Source organism: Pan paniscus, chromosome 9 (assembly GCF_029289425.2).
Source record: "Pan paniscus chromosome 9, NHGRI_mPanPan1-v2.0_pri, whole genome shotgun sequence".
In the NCBI taxonomy this organism is placed as follows: domain Eukaryota; kingdom Metazoa; phylum Chordata; class Mammalia; order Primates; family Hominidae; genus Pan; species Pan paniscus.
In genome coordinates, this window is record NC_073258.2 from 63,785,845 (window position 1) to 63,801,614 (window position 15,770).

Consider the following 15,770-nt stretch of genomic DNA (forward strand, 5'->3'; position numbering starts at 1 on the left):
AATGTGTGATCACCGTCAAGTTAGTGAAATCTGTAAATCCCTATGCTTCCCATTAGAAATCAGGGATACCACCACCAGACTGATAACACAGCCAGGAATGGGCCAACGGGCCAGGCCAGTGTCTGTTCTGAGTAGTCTGTGCCTTGTCCTGCAGGTTTGAGGCATTTGAACCACAGCCCTAGGGCAGGCATGGTGATGCATGCCTGCAATCCCACCACTTTGGGAGACCAAGGCGGGACGACCGCTGGAGGTCAGGAGTTTGAGAACAGCCTCGGCAATGTGGCGAAACCCTACCTCTACAAAAAAAAAAAAAAAAACCACCACGAAAATTAGCCGGGCATGGTGGTGCACACCTATAGTCCCAGCTACTCAGGAGGCTAAGGTGGGAGGATGGCTTGAGCCTGGGAGACAGAGGTTGAGCTGAGACTGCACCACTACACTCCAGCCTGGGCAACAGAGCCAGACCTTGTCTGAAAAAAAAAAAAAAGAAAGAAAAAAAAACTACAACCCTTGCATATTGCCAGCTACCTACCTCACAGGACAGTTACAGGAAATAATGTAAAGTTCCTTTGCACTCTGTGAATTATACACGTTAGCTCTTGTTATTAGCAGCTATTCTCTCCCTTCACTGGGAAAGGCCTGGAATCTGATCCCTAAGAATTAGGTAGTCACAAAGCCCCATGTCACTACCCGCCCCAACTGCTTCCGCTCTTTCCCAGCTAGAAGACAGTCATCACCGTAGGAGGCAGGGTAATTAAAATCACAAGTGAACACAGGCCTCTATTTCTGTTCTTCTGAAGTCTTCTCTCCTGCATATCGAGGTACTGCGAACACAGAAAGTACCCTGCTTCAACATATCTACTCCCCTTGAAGACGCCACCACTCACAAAGGAGGCAGGACAGGAAAGGGTTCAATGTTCAGTTTCCTTTAATGACCCCCCATCTCCCTGAAGGGCAGGTGCAGGCAGCTAGGTGATGGCAAGAGATGTTCACTTGAAGATCTTGCCCTGATTGAAGGCTTTGCCCACATGCTGGAAGGCCCCCTCCCAGGAAAAGTACTCTCGAACCAGCGTCTGGGTCTCCTCGCTGCCAGGATCCAGTTTCCGCCATGTGTATGACTCGTAGTCCACCTGCCAATCTGGACTCAGCTGGGGATAAAAAGCCAGCATGTGGTCAAGTTATGAGACACCACCCCACACCTGTGTTACTTCCAGCTCAAACACATGTCATCAGACCCCAGGTCTCCTGTGAACATGAACTGCTCCTTCCTGTAAGCATTCCTGAACCCTCCTAAACATCCATCAACTCAGAAATAAAACACAGTGCTTCTTATATCCCTGCCCCACCCTAAAGAGACTCCTCTCCTCCACCTTCCTCACCAGAAAGGCAAGCTCCTGGCCTCGGAAGACCCAGACTCCAGAAATGGAGCTGCTATTGTTGGTTCCAAAAAGGATGACACTGGCGAAGGCATTCTTCCTCAGCTTGTCCAGTCGCTGGAACATTCCTGAAGCGGCAAGGGAGAACATTCAGCCTTTGGAATCACAGCACTTGCTACACCTTGTTCTCCTTCCTTCTCAGACCCACTCTCTTACCAGTGATGAGATTGCAGCTCATGAAGGTCTGAGTGAGTTCTTCAGGGAAGCGATACTCTGAGTACCACAGGGACCAGCCGTCCTTATCAAAGTGCTCCCAGAAATATGGCAGTGCCACAGAGAGTGTGTCCTCATTGGAGTACTTGCGCTTAAATTCATCCAACACAAAGGTACTAAGAGGAAGAAAGCACAGGGGTCAATCAATAAGGAGGAAGGTTGCCAGGCTAAGAGAAGTGAAGGGTGCTTTCACTTAAAATTTACTAATATAAAGGAAATGGTCATTGCGCTGGCAGATGTGTATGACCTTATGAGGGAAGTAAGCTCAAGGGGTTTGAACAGGGGCCTAGGACACTCCTCTGCATAAGTATGCAAGGCATGTGGAGGGTGGAACTCAAAGTGGGACTCTGAGACCTGCCCCAGGAAGGGCATGGCTAACTGCTGCCCCCAGGTGGAGACAGAGTGAGGACTTCTTTTTCCCTGTTCAGGCCCTCCCCAGGCTGTTTTCCATGAACCACACTAAGTCACTGACTCACCCAAGTCTCTTCCCTCCCACCATACAGGCCTCTTCAGGTTACACAAGCTGTAACAGGAATGTAAGCAGTGAACATTCTCAAAGGGCCTCCACCCCAAATCTTACACCCATGTCCTTTAGTCCGTCTCTGCCTATAAACAAGCTTTAGTCTTTTCCAAGGTTTTCCGATGCTGGAAAGCCCTTAGGTTCAGGTTATCTTAAAAGCAATCTGGCATACTGAGCCAAGAATGCCAGCATCAATATAGCAGAGGTCACTCCCTCCACGGTTGGTGCTCTGTTTTCTTTCTTTCCAGTTATAAACATATACACTGGCCAGACGCGGTGGCTCACGCCTGTAATCCCAGCACTTTGGGAGGCCAAGGCAGGTGGATCACCTCAGGTCAGGAGTTCAAGTCCAGCCTGACCAACAAGGTGAAACCGCGTTTCTACTAAAAATACAAAAATTAGCTGGGCGTGGTGGCAGGCTGAGACAGGAGAATAGCTTGAACCCAAGAGGCAGAGGTTGCAGTGAGCAGAGATCGCGCCACTGCACTCCAGCCTGGGCGATAGAGGAAGAGTCCTGTCTGGGGGGAAAAAAAAGGCCAGGCAGGGTGGCTCACACCTGTAATCCCAACACTTTGGGAGGCCGAGGCGGGCGGATCACGAGGTCAAGAGATCAAGACCATCCTGGCCAACATGGTGAAAACCTATCTCTACTAAAAAAAAAAAAAAAAAAAAAAAAATTGGTGGCACACACCTGTAGTCCCAGCTACTCGGGAGGCAGGGACAGGAGACTTGCTCGAACCCAGGAGACAGAGGCTGCAGTGAGCCGAAATTGCACTCCCGCCTGGGCGACAGAGCGAGACTCCGTCTCAAAAAAAAAAAAAAAACAAAAACAAACAAAAACAAACACCAAAAATCAAAAAACACATATATGTGTGTGTGCATACATGTGTTAAATGCCTAACCTTGTTTTTACTCTCACTACTTTGAATCTTCCCTGTTTGTCTCTTTAACCACCTAGCCTTGCTTCTCATGTAAATAAAGACTCTCTCTAGCTGGGAAAGCCGGACAAACTCCAATTGACCCCTTAATTTACAAGACACTAAGGGCTCCTCACCCAACCCCCTTCCACAAGGAGTTGACCTGTGTTAAGCAGATCCTCAGCATTTCAAAGGAGCCCAATTAACTGATAAGGTACTGGCACAAACAATGTATGAAGTTCCCAGGATTTTTCTCAAAGTGATAACAACATAAAGCCTTGAGTTCGTGTCCCGCATAGCCCCATATCTAATTATAATGAAGGATTTAGAGCCCTGCACCTGGTACGGTTGCTTTTTGTAACCATTTGTCTTTTAAATTGTTTATCTCTCTGTAACCATTTTGCTTCTTTTGATTCTTGCATGTTTTTACCTCTGTAAAATCATTGCATTTGAGTTCCCCTCCCCTTCCTAAACCAAGGTATAAAAGTTAATCAAGCCCCTTCCTCAGGGCCGAGAGAATTTTGAGCGTTAGCCATCTCTTGGTTACCGGCTAATAAAGGACTCTTAATTCGTCTCAAAGTGTGGCGTTTTCTCTAACTCGCTCAGGTACAACATGTGTGTGTATATATGTGTGTGTGTGCATATACATACACATATATATATATATGCTGACTGAAGAAAATCACCTATAATGCCAACAAACAGGATAATCTTTTTTTTGTTTTGTTTTGTTTTTTTTGAGATGGAGTCTCGCCGTCACCCAGGCTGGAATGCAGTGGTGCGATCTCGGCTCACTGCAACCTCTACCTACCGGGTTCAAGCGATTCTCCTGCCTCAGCCTCCCAAGTAGTGGGATTACAGGCACGTGCCACTACGCCCAGCTAATTTTTGTATTTCTAGTAGAGATGGGGTTTCACTATGTTGGCCAGGCTGGTCTTGAACTCTTGACCCCGTGATCTGCCCGCCTCGGCCTCCCAAAGTGCTGGGATTACAGGCATGAGCCACTGCGCCCAGCCCAGGATAATCTTTTATGTATTTTCCTACAGCCTTTGATTTTTCAAAGATGTAGCCATGACATATGCAGTTTTGTGCTTATACTTTGTTCTTAAAGGACATCCTATCCATGCTGTTAAGAATTCTTTCAGCCTGGGAAATATAGCGAGACACTGTCTCTACAAAAAAATTTAAAAATTAGCTGGGAGCTGGGCACCATGGCTCACGCCTGTAATCCCAGCTACTCAGAAGGCTGAGGCAAGAGAATTGCTTGAGTCCGGGAGGCAGAGGTTGCAGTGAGCCGAGATCACACCACTGCACTCCAGCCTGGGAGAAGAGCAAGACCCTGTCAAAAAAACAAAACAATCTTTTTTTTTTTTTTTCCTTGAGACGGAGTCTAGCTCTGTTGCCCAGGCTGCAGTGCAGTGGTGCAATCTCGGCTCACTGCAAGCTCCGCCTCCTGGGTTCACGCCATTCTCCTGCCTCAGCCTCCTGAGTAGCTGGGACTACAGGCGCCTGCTACTGCCCCCGGCTAATTTTTTGTATTTTTTGTATTTTTAGTAGAGACGGTATTTTTACCATGTTAGCCAGGATGGTTTCAATCTCCTGACCTCGTGATCCACCCGCCTCAGCCTCCCAAAGTGCTGGGATCACAGGCGTGAGCCACCGCGCCCGGCCTAAAACAAAACAATTTTTTGCACTAGCAGTCCCAGCTACTCAAGAGGCTGAGGTAGAAGGACCACCTGAGATCAGGAGTTGGACACCGGACTAAGCAACATAGCAAGACCCTACCTCAAAAACAGAATTCTTTGCAAACATTTTAATGGCCAAACAATCTTCTAATGCAGGATTGTGCCATAAATCTACTAAACACTGAATATTAAACTGAATGTTTAGTTGGTTCTATTGTTCATAGCATAAATATTGCCATGAGTATTCCAATTTCACTCAATCCTTATAACCCATGAGTTACCAACTGTTACCCTGACCCTCCCCTCTCTTTACAGATGAGACCAAGTAGAATGACCTGTTCAAGATTACACTGTAGCAAAGCAGAGGATCTGTCCTTTAACCCTAGGTCCCAGGTTCCTTTCCAAATGCATAAGAGACCTCATCTGAGGAGCCTTAAAACCTCAACCACACCAAAACTGGGGCTGGGAATTTTTTCACACCCTCCTGAACTGTTCAAGCTATTTGTTTTGAGACAGGGTCTTGCTCAGTCACCCAAGTGCAGGGGCACGATCATGGCTCACTGCAGCCTCAACCTGCTGGACTCAAGTGACCCTCTCACCTCAGCCTGCCAAGTAGTGTGAGCCACCGCACTTGACCTAGCTGGGTCTTAAAAGAACTAGAATTAAAATCTGGACATTAATAGTCTTGGTCTTTTAGGATATCACTTTTATGACATTAAAAATGTTGGGGGAGCCAGGGGCGGTGGCTCACGCCTGTAATCCCAGCATTTTGGGAGGCCAAGGCAGGCGGATTGCCTGAGGTCAGGAGTTTGAGACCAGCCTGACCAACATGGTGAAACCCCATCTCTACTAAAAATACAAAAATTAGCCGGGCATGGTGGCACGCACCTGCAATCCCAGCTACTCGGGAGGCTGAGGCAGGAGAATTGCTTCAACCCAGGAGGCGGAGATTGCAGTGAGCCGAGATCACACCACTGCACTTCAACCTGGGCAACAGAGTGAGACTCTGTCTCACAAAAAAAAAAAAAAAGGCTGGGAGCAGTGGCTCATATCTGTAATCCCAGCACTTTGGGAGGCGGAGGCGGAGGATCATGAGGTCAGGAGTTCGAGACCAGCCTGCCCAGCATGGTGAAACCCTGTCTCTGCTAAAAATACAAAAAACTAGCCGGGCATGGTGGTGCGTGCCTGTAGTCCCAGCTACTCAAGAGGCTGAAGCAGGAGAACTGCTTGAACCCGGCAGGTGGAGGTTGCAGTGAGCCAAGATTGCACCACTACACACCAGCCTGGGCAACAGAGCCAGACTCCATCTCAAAAAAAAAAAAAAAAAAAAAAAAGGGGGCCGGGCACGGTAGCTCACACCTGTAATCCCACCACTTTGAGAGGCCGAGGTGGGTGGATCACGAGGTCAAGAGATTGAGACCATCCTAGCTAACACGGTGAAACTCCGTCTCTACTAAAAATACAAAAAATTTGCCAGCCGTGGTGTCACGCGCCTGTCATTGTAGTCCCAGCTACTCGGGAGGCTGAGGCAGGAGAATCGCTTGAACTGGGGAGGCGGAGGTTGCAGTGAGCTGAGATCACACCACTGCACTCCAGCCTGGGTGACAGAGTGAGACTCCATCTCCAAACAAACAAACCAAAAAAAACCAAAAAACACAAAAAGGAGCCAGGTACAGTGGCTCACACCTGTAATTCCAGCACTTTGAGAGGCCAAGGATCACTTGAGCCCAGGAGTTTGTGACCAGCCTGGGCAACATAGTGAGACCTAGTCTCTACAAATAATAAAAAATTAGCTGGGTGTGGTGGTGTGTGCCTTTGTCCCAGCTACTCCAGAGGCTGAGGTGGGAGGATCGCTTGAGTACAGGAGGTCAAGACTGCAGTGAGCCGTGATCACGCTACTGCACTCCAGATTGGACAACAAAGTAAAACCCTGTTTCAAAAAAAAAAAACCTTGGGGAAAGCATTTCTGGCAGCCCTGTAGGGCATCATGGTAACCCAATAAATAGACATTAATAAACATTCCCAAAACCATGTTAAGAAAATGTAAAGTTTATTAAATAAAGATTTTAAGTTTACTACTGCCTCATTTATTTCCTGCCCAGAGTACTGACCTATTATATGTGAAAATCTCTAGCTAATAATTAACAACGTCTGAGTTACAACACAATATGTAATTTGGGTTAATTATCATGACCTATTTACACACACCAAAAATCCTGCTCACTCTTGACCTGCACCTGTGCTAAATTCAAGGCAAATCACTAGTTCAAGAAATTCATCTTTAAAGAGCGCCTGTGTCTGGATGGAGACTTCCTGGTCTTGTACAAAATACCCGGGAGTAAGAACTTTCAGCTATACCCCAAGTTGCTCCCATCTATTAGTGCAATGCTTGTAATTCACAATTCTATGCACAGCTACTGTGTCCCTACCAGTGGGTGCTCCTTTAGGCTGGTTCACCCTGTATCCAAGCCATTACAAGATGGGAGAGGGTGAAATGTAAACCCTAGCAGACCAAGCAGTGAAAAGATGAACGGCTTTGGAAATGACAGGGTGAGTGGGTGGAAAAAGTACACAGAAAGAGGAGTTCCAAAGCAAAGTAACCACAGAATATATATTTCTCAAACTGCTTGAACTCCCAATAAAATGACTTGGAGCAGTGATGGAAGAAAGACTCCATCCCAGAGAACTGGGCAAGCACTCAGCGTCCTACACTTTTCATGCCAAAATCTCGCTTTTACTATATTATTTCTTCCAAGAAGCCCTACCTTTAACTGAAAAAAGGATACAGAGGACACCTACTTTCTTCTACTTGGGGACTTTACTCGGTTGTGGAACAATGAACTAGACAGACACTACTTAGCTATGATCTTCATCCTTTTTCTTAGTGAGCAATTTTTGTACAGTCTGATTCAGCAAAACAGAAAACAAAACAACTCAAAGGACCCTGCTCTGGCATCCACTATCTCCGCACAGCCGGGCGCGTGGCGCAACGCAAGGCTCTCTGCACTTTCTTCCTCCCCACGCCTCTCCCTGTATTTGTTCTCAGAGCTCTCAAATGGTCAAATGAGCTTGCTCAAAACCAACTTACCACTATATCAAAATCTGTTCCTGTCTTTGTTGGAATAGGAGTTCAATCTTCCCCAGTACTGGCTGTACTTGAAACTTGCTCTCCACAATCAAAATTTGCCCAATTCCTGATGATCAGCCAGAAAGCTGCTTTATTTGCAACTAAAATATACCTTTAACTTTATATGGACAACCTAAAATTCTGGCTCTAGCTGTGTGTGAGGGGGGACATACAGAGGTGAGAACAGGCCTTCTTTGGTCCCACACCCTCCACCCTCCAATATCCTTACCTCTTGGGCAGGTGAGCGAACGGGTCCTTGGCCTTGGGCTCAGCAGCCAGCGCCTGCTCACATTCATCCATCTCCTCCTCAGGAGCAGGGGCAGCCGCCTTTTTCTCCTCCTTCCGCTCAGCCTGGGGCTTCTGCTTCTCTTCCCGTGAACCCTTCTCTTTCCGTGGTGTGTCCTTTTTAGGTTGGGTCTCTGCAAACTTTTTAGCTGGTGCAGAGGAAGGCAGGAAAGTGAACGAATGTTCTGCCTCTTTCCACACCCCTCCAAAACCACACAGAGCAAGCAGGGTAACAGAGGAAACTGACGAATGGGACAAGTAAGGAACTTAGGCCCCAGACTGCTCATCAGTTCACTGTATGTCCTCCAGCAACAACACACTCAGCAACAAATACTTTATATCGCAAATCTATATAGTAATACAAATTAGTCAGGGTATGAGTGTACACGAAACAAACTGCACATAATATTAGCTACCACATTGACACCCTACATTCTGCAGGTCCCCATAACCCAAAAGCAAGACAGGAAATCAAGGGGTTGATGCAGAGCAAACCAGACCCTGATCCTGGCCATATGCCTCCCGATCTCCTCAGACTCACCATCAAACTGGGCCATCTTCTCACACAGTTTCACTTCCCCCAAGACAGCCCGGAACTGGGGCTGGTTAATGCAGGTGAGGAACCAGCGGTTGGTATTGGGAAAGGCCTGGCGGAAAGAAGGCTCCAGAACCTGCCAGGACATAAGGGTGTAAACAAAGTCAGTGGAAAGGCCCTGAAGAGTTCTGTTCACAGCAAGAGTCCTTGCTCTACCTAAGTCCCAGTGCTCACCTTCTTTTCAAACCCTATAGACAATAGCTTCATACAACATCATCCTTCCCTGGATTACTTCCCATTTCTTCATTTTTTTCAATTTTTTTTTTTTTTTGAGACAGAGTCTCACTCTATCGCTCAGGCTGGGGTGCAATGGCGTGATCTCAGCTCACTGCAGCCTCCATCTCCTGGGTTCAAGTGATTCTCATGCCTCAGCCTCCCATGCCTTAGCCTTCTGAGTAGCTGGGACTACAGGTGCCTGCCACCACACCCAGCTAATTTTTGTACTTTTAGTAGAGATGGGGTTTCGCCCTGTTGGCCAGGCTGCTCTCGAACTCTGACCTCAAGTGATCCGCCCGCCTCGGCCTCCCAAACTGCTGGGATTACAGTAATCCCAGCAGTTTGGGAGGCCGAGGCGGGCGGATCACGAGGTCAGGAGATCGAGACCATCCTGGCTAACACGGTGAACCCCCATCTCTCCTAAAAATAAAAAAATTAGCTGGGCGTGATGGCGGGCAGCTGTAGTCCCAGCTACTCGGGACGCTAAGGCAGGAGAATGGCGTGAACCCGGGAGGCGGAGCTTGCAGTGAGCGGAGATCGCGGCACTGCATTCCAGCCTGGGTGACAGAGTGAGACTCTGTCTCAAAAAAAAAAAAATTAGCTGGGCGTGGTGGCACGTGCCTGTAGTCCCAGCTACTCCACAGGCTGAGGCAGGAGACTGACTTAAACCCAGGAAGTGGAGGTTGCAGTGAACCGAGATCACGCCACTGCACTCCAGCTTGGGTGACAGAGTGAGACTCCGTCTCAAAAAAAAAAAAAAAAAAAAAAAAAAAAAAATTTTAATAGAGATGGGGTCTCACTATGTTGCCCAGGCTTATCTTGAACTCGCATGCTCAAGCAATCCTCCTGCCCTGGCCTCCCAAAGTGCTGGGATTACCCGTGTGAGCCACCACACCTGGCCTCCATTTCTTTTTCTAATCTTTTTTTTCAGTGTAGTCCAGTTTAATGGATGGATGCTTGGGTCCCTCCTCCATTTAGGAGTAGGAGTAATAATTGTCTTGCTCCTTTACAAAACTATTTCAGATCTACTGTTTTCAATCTTTTAAATTTCAAACGTCGGCCAGGAGCGGTGGCTCACGCCTATAATCCCAGCACTTTGGGAGGCCGAGGCGGGCAGATCACCTGAGGTCAGGAGTTCGAGACCAGCCTGGCAAACATGGTAAAACCCCGCCTCTCCTAAAAATACAAAAATCAGCCAGGCATGGTTGCACATGCCCGTAATCCCAGCTACTCAGGAGGCTGAGGCAAGAGAATCACTTGAACCCGGGAGGCAGAAGTTGCAGTGAGCCGAGATCGCGCCATCGCACTCCAGCCTGGGGGACAAGAGCGAGACTTCGTCTCAAAAAAAAAAAAAAGATTGAGACCCACAGAGGGCTATCGAGGACTTTTTTGCCAAATAAAATCTAAACACTATAGGTATTTACTATCTATATTGGCCATACTATACACATACACACACACACACACACACACACACACACACACCCCACACCCACCCATCCATCAAACTTCAGAAAGTAAAGAATATTCAAAGAAAATATTCAAACGCATTTAGAATAATGGACAGTCCTGGCTGGGTGTGGTGGCTCACCCCTGCAATCCCAGCACTTGGGAGGCCGAGGTGGGTGGATCACCTGAGGTCCTCAGGAGATCAAGACCAGTCTGACCAACATGGCAAAACCCTGTCTCTGCTAAAAATACAAAATTAGCTGGGTTTGGTGGCGCATGCCTGTAATCCCAGCTACTTGGGAGGCTGAGGCAGGAGAATCGCTTGAACCTGGGAGGTGGAGGTTGCAATGAGCCAAGATCGTGCCACTGCACTCCAGCCTGGGTGACAGAGCAAGACTCTGTCAAAAAAAAAAAAATAAATAAATAAATAATGGACAGTCCTTCAAATTAAACTTAGTGTCTGGTGTATTAAGCATGGTCAAAGAAAAATAAGAATAAACAGCTTCAGGTAGAACTGTTGTCATTTTTTAGTTTGCAAAGCTTCAGGTAGAACTGTTGTCATTTTTCAGTTTGCAAAGACCAGAAGAGGAAAAAAAATCTTGCCATGGAAACAGAACACAGCAGTCAGAGTGCTGGTTCCACAGTACTTGGGTTCAAATTCTACTCTACCACTTAGTAGATTCACTCACTAAGATGATCCCCATGAGGCCCCTGGCACAGGGTCTGGCATGCAGTAAGTGTTTTTTCCTTTGCTATGATCACATTACTATTCTGGACCAGCATGAGTCCAAGAGCTTTTATTTGGAAACCAGTGACTTGTCATTCTTTTTTGACCCAATAACCTTGACAGTGATTATTACTACCCTGATTTTATAGATTGCAAAGAGTAAAAAACAGGACTAAAGGAATTCACCCACATATAACCCCTTACCTACATTGGTAAACAATGAAGCCAAGGCTTGAACCTGTATCTGTCTCCAAAAGAGCTTTTTTTTTTTTTTTTTTTGAGATGGAGTCTCGCTCTTGTCCCCCAGGCTGGAGCGCAGTAGCTGGATCTTGGCTCACTGCTACCTCCACCTCCTGGGTTCAAGCCATTCTCCTGCCTCAGCCTCCCAAGTAGCTGGGATTACAGGCTCCTACCACCACGCCCGGCTAATTTTCATATTTTTAATAGAGACAGGGTTTCGCCATGCTGGCCAGGATGGTCTCGAACTCCTGACCTCAAGTGATCCACCCGCCTAGGCCTCCCAAAGTGCTGGGATTATAGGTGTTAGACACAGTGCCTGGCCTGCCTCCAAAAAGATCTTAATGCTGAAGCTACCATCATCACCCCTGTCTTCACAACTAAGAATAACCAATCTTCCCAGGAAATATGGCAACAAACTAAACATCTTAGCTGCCAAACAGAAACTAAAGGCAAGACATTACCCAGCTTCTTAAGAGAATGGAAAGCAAGTGATGGTACTCAGTCCTGGGATTCCTGGCTGTTTTTTGTTTGTTTTGACACGAAGTCTCACTCTCACCCAGGCTGGAGTGCAGTGGGGCGATCGCTGCTCACTGCAACCTCCACCTCCCAGATTCAAGTGATTCTTGTGCCTCAGCCTCCCAAGTAGCTGGGGCTATAGGTGTGCGCCACCACACCTGGCTAATTTTTTGTATTTTTAGTAGAGACAGGGTTTTACCATGTTGGCCAGGCTGGTCTCAAACTCCTGACCTCAGGTGATCTGCCTACCTCGGCCCCCCAGTGTGCTCGGATTACAGGCATGAGCCACTGCACCCACCTCTAGCTGTTTTCCAAGTCCTCAGCAGAATACAGGGTAACCTAGATACCTTGTCACTTTGTTTCTAATCCCCATCTACCCACTGCCAAATGGATTTTCCATAAACTTCACCTGCTTATAGAGCCACAACAGGGTGCAGACAACTGTGATGTCAGCCAATGTCACTCGTTCGCCCACCAGAAAAGTCCTCGTCTTCAAGTAAGCATCCAGCAGCCCCAGAATTCGCCTCACTTCCTCCTTTGCATTCTCAGTGGCCTAGTGATTCAACATGATAAAACTCATCAGTGGGTACCAATCCCTTTCCCTCACCTCCCCCATTAATAGAACTAAGAGGGCTATTTCACCTAGAAGTCTGAGCTCACCCTCACTCTCTTTCAATGGAGGCAGATCCTAGGGTCATTCTAAATGTATTACAAACAATGAACTTCAGAGGTTCTCTGGTCCAGCCACCCCCTTACCATTTGGTATAATCTCTTCACAGCAGCAATCCCTCTTCTGATCACTCATGACAGACACTTCCTCCATCAACTGCCCACTGCTTCAAACTCGTACCCTAGAGATTACGTCTTCTCATTGCCTACATATCCTTGGCATCTTTTTTTCAACCTATTTTATTTCTTACTCCCAACACCCAGGAGCTGATGCCACCCCTGCCCCTGGCTTCTCTCAAAGTTCCAAGGCTCACCTGTTTGTTGTGGTGCATGATGCCCAAGGTGGGGAACACCCAGGTACTGGCTGGGGGCACTATATCGGAATCAGCAAAGCTCACCCACTGCACCACTTGGGCTGCTGCCTCTGGAGTACTTCCCCGCAGCTCCTCATTGCTCACTGCAGAGGCAGAACACAAAGGTCAGAACTCTGGGGGAATGCCAACACCAGTCCAGGTCCTGGAGAATTCCTTCATATCCACCCCCGCTCACGCTTATCCTCTCCTACACCCTCACCTCCAAATTCTCCCATTCCCATATACCCCTGCAAATTACCATAGTAGGCAATGGCGTTGCTCTCAAACACACAGAATCCATCATCACCCTCAAATGCTGGGACCTGGGGACAAAGCAGTGAAAAGATAAGGTAAAACACACAAAATTTCTTCCTAACCAATACCAGGAGCCAAACTGCTTTGAAAATACTTACATAAGGCTGATGATCCTCACTATCCAAACTCTTGATACTCAAGAACCATAAATAAATACTTCAAGAACTTGGCCTCCTTTGCAATCTGAATTCACAATGTTAACTAGGAAGCCCAATAGATTTGAATATTACAGGATATTTGTATGAAACCTCTGGATCAAACAAGCAGAAGGCCAAAAGCAACTCCTGTATCAATGTCTGTATCAGTTAAAGTATTAGTGTGTGACCCAGACCCACACAGCACTTCATCTCCTCCATTCTTAGCATGTTTCTTCACCTATCTCTATAAACCCCTTGGGGTAAGAATCCTGCTCATAACAGATACCTGATATATTTGCACTGAAAATGCTTAGTCAAAACTCATTCTCTTTCCCACAAAGTAAACTCGTGAATTTTATAAAGTCACAGAATAGCTCTGTATTTTTTTTCACAACTACATGTAAATCTATATTTATCTCAAAATAAAATCACCGAAATTGAAGAAAACAACATGGGAAGCTCCCTTTTAGAGATGGGGGCCATCTCCAGAGTGACAGAATCGCAGGGCCTTGGTTTCTCAGAACGGAAGGATGCTCCCCATCTCCCAACTCACCTTGCCGGCAGGAAATTTGCGGAGAAATTCAGGGGTGCGGTTGGTTTGGCCAAAATGGAAGTGGGGTGGTGCGGAGAGCACGCGGACCTGAGCCCCGCTGTACTGAGCAGCGATGAGAGCCTTGAAGGCCCTCCAGTTTTCAGGATACGTGTACAGGGTCTATGGGAGAAAGAGAGGGACAAAATTAATGAGTAGAAAGGTCCCAGTCCTTAATGCCACTCTCCAGGATGACTTTCCTGAATAATCCCAGTGTATTCAACTCACCCTTTTACTTCCTCTGGTGAACCAAGTCCTTTAGTACTTGTCATATGTAATCAGAATCCTCCGAAATACCAAGAACAGAACTACACGCCAACTGCTAAATAAAGCTTGTTGACAGATTTGACCTTCCCTAAGGACACCTCTAGAAGTATTCTCTTCCCCTCAAATCTATCTCCAAGAAATCCAGAACTTCTAGCTCCATCAGACTCCATCTGCCTACAAACATACTCCCCTCCCTTCCCGGAGCCCTCGTTTCATTCATTGATGGTTCCGAGCGCCTGCCTACTCTACTGCTCAGCTGCTCACCGCTTCAAAAGCATCGTCCTGTCTCTAAGGCACGCACGACGATCGAGAGATTTCTAGTTCCCCTCAGACTAGCCAGAGATAGGGGATGGCATGCCGTCTTCTTAAATCAACTCCTCTCTCTCAAAAGCCTTTATTTCCGTGTCGCGCATATCATCCCTCCGGTCCTGTCCCGCATTGAGTTCCCCGGCGTTGGCTTCTCTATTATGCCGGCCAGCGGAGTCCAATTGGTCTGACTTCACTGTCCGGAGAATCCTCTCGCTCCCAAACCTCCCTGAGAGACGACCTTTAACCGTGCCAGCCGGACCTGCCTACAAAGACCCTCCTCTTCAACCTGTCCCCAGTGTTAGTCCACAAAACGGACACAGAAGTTCGTCAACCTGCCCAGATACCACGCCTCAAAGCGGCAACAGAGCCGAACCCCTTTCTCAGGCTTCGGACGGCCCAGACCCGGCATCTCTTTTCTCCTCTTCCCCAGACCCTTCCACCTCTGGCCTCCGAGAGCCCCAGCCTCAGTTCCCCTCCAGGCCCTAGGAACCCTACTCTCCAGCAGTACAGTCTGTAGACCCCCGAATCAGTTCCCCACTCAGCCTCAGAACTCCTCTGGCGCCGACTGGCCCCACTCGGGCAAAGGATGGCGGTGGATAGGATGACCCGAACCACCAGAGCCAGCAAACTTACCCCAGCCGCCATGGTGATTCCGCAAAGAAAGGGGGTGGGGTTCTCGGCGCTGCCGCAAAGTAAGCCGCCCGGGAGAGAAGGGAGGGGGAAAGAGGAGAGCCGTGGAGAAACAGCAGCCGGAAAGCGAGGACGAAACAGAAGACATACGTACGACAGTTCGGTATCCAGTGGCGCTGAATTGGAAAAAGAACTGGGTGGGTGGGGCCTGCTGGCCAGCGCGGAAACAGCTCGGGCCTGCGCATTGGAGCTCTTGACTGGCCCGCCCCTCAGGTGCAGCGGGCCAATCGGAGTCTAGACGTGGAGGTAGACAGCGTGGAGGGCGGGGAAGTTGTGAGAACCCGCTGGAAAAGCCGCGAGTTCTTGGCTACGTGGCGCGGTTGTTGGCCCGGCGCGGCCGGTGCTACTGGGGGCGTCCCTCTCTGGCCCGCCCAGGGACAAGTGACTTGATGGTAGATTTTGCCAAGCCCCTCACATGATTCTATGAAACTCATGGGAGCGAGGAACAGCTGCTGCGCGGAGGTGGCAGTGTGTGTGCTAAATCCCTTTAGTTCCTGCTCTGCTTTTCCTCCAGA

General features: G+C 48.1%; 1 protein-coding gene across 1 annotated transcript; it reads right to left on the reverse strand.

Annotated features, from left to right (window-relative positions):
- Window positions 1-910: 910 nt before the first annotated feature.
- EEF1G (eukaryotic translation elongation factor 1 gamma) lies at window positions 911-15,330 on the reverse strand. Its single transcript, XM_003828489.4, has 10 exons — window positions 15,199-15,330; window positions 13,954-14,112; window positions 13,208-13,271; window positions 12,910-13,052; window positions 12,336-12,479; window positions 8,725-8,854; window positions 8,128-8,332; window positions 1,593-1,765; window positions 1,380-1,504; window positions 911-1,148 (listed from the first exon to the last, which is right to left on the reverse strand). Exons 1-10 carry the CDS (start codon window positions 15,208-15,210, stop codon window positions 990-992), a joined length of 1,314 nt encoding a protein of 437 aa, XP_003828537.1. The 5' UTR covers window positions 15,211-15,330; the 3' UTR covers window positions 911-989.
- Between the last annotated feature and the right edge of the window lie 440 nt (window positions 15,331-15,770).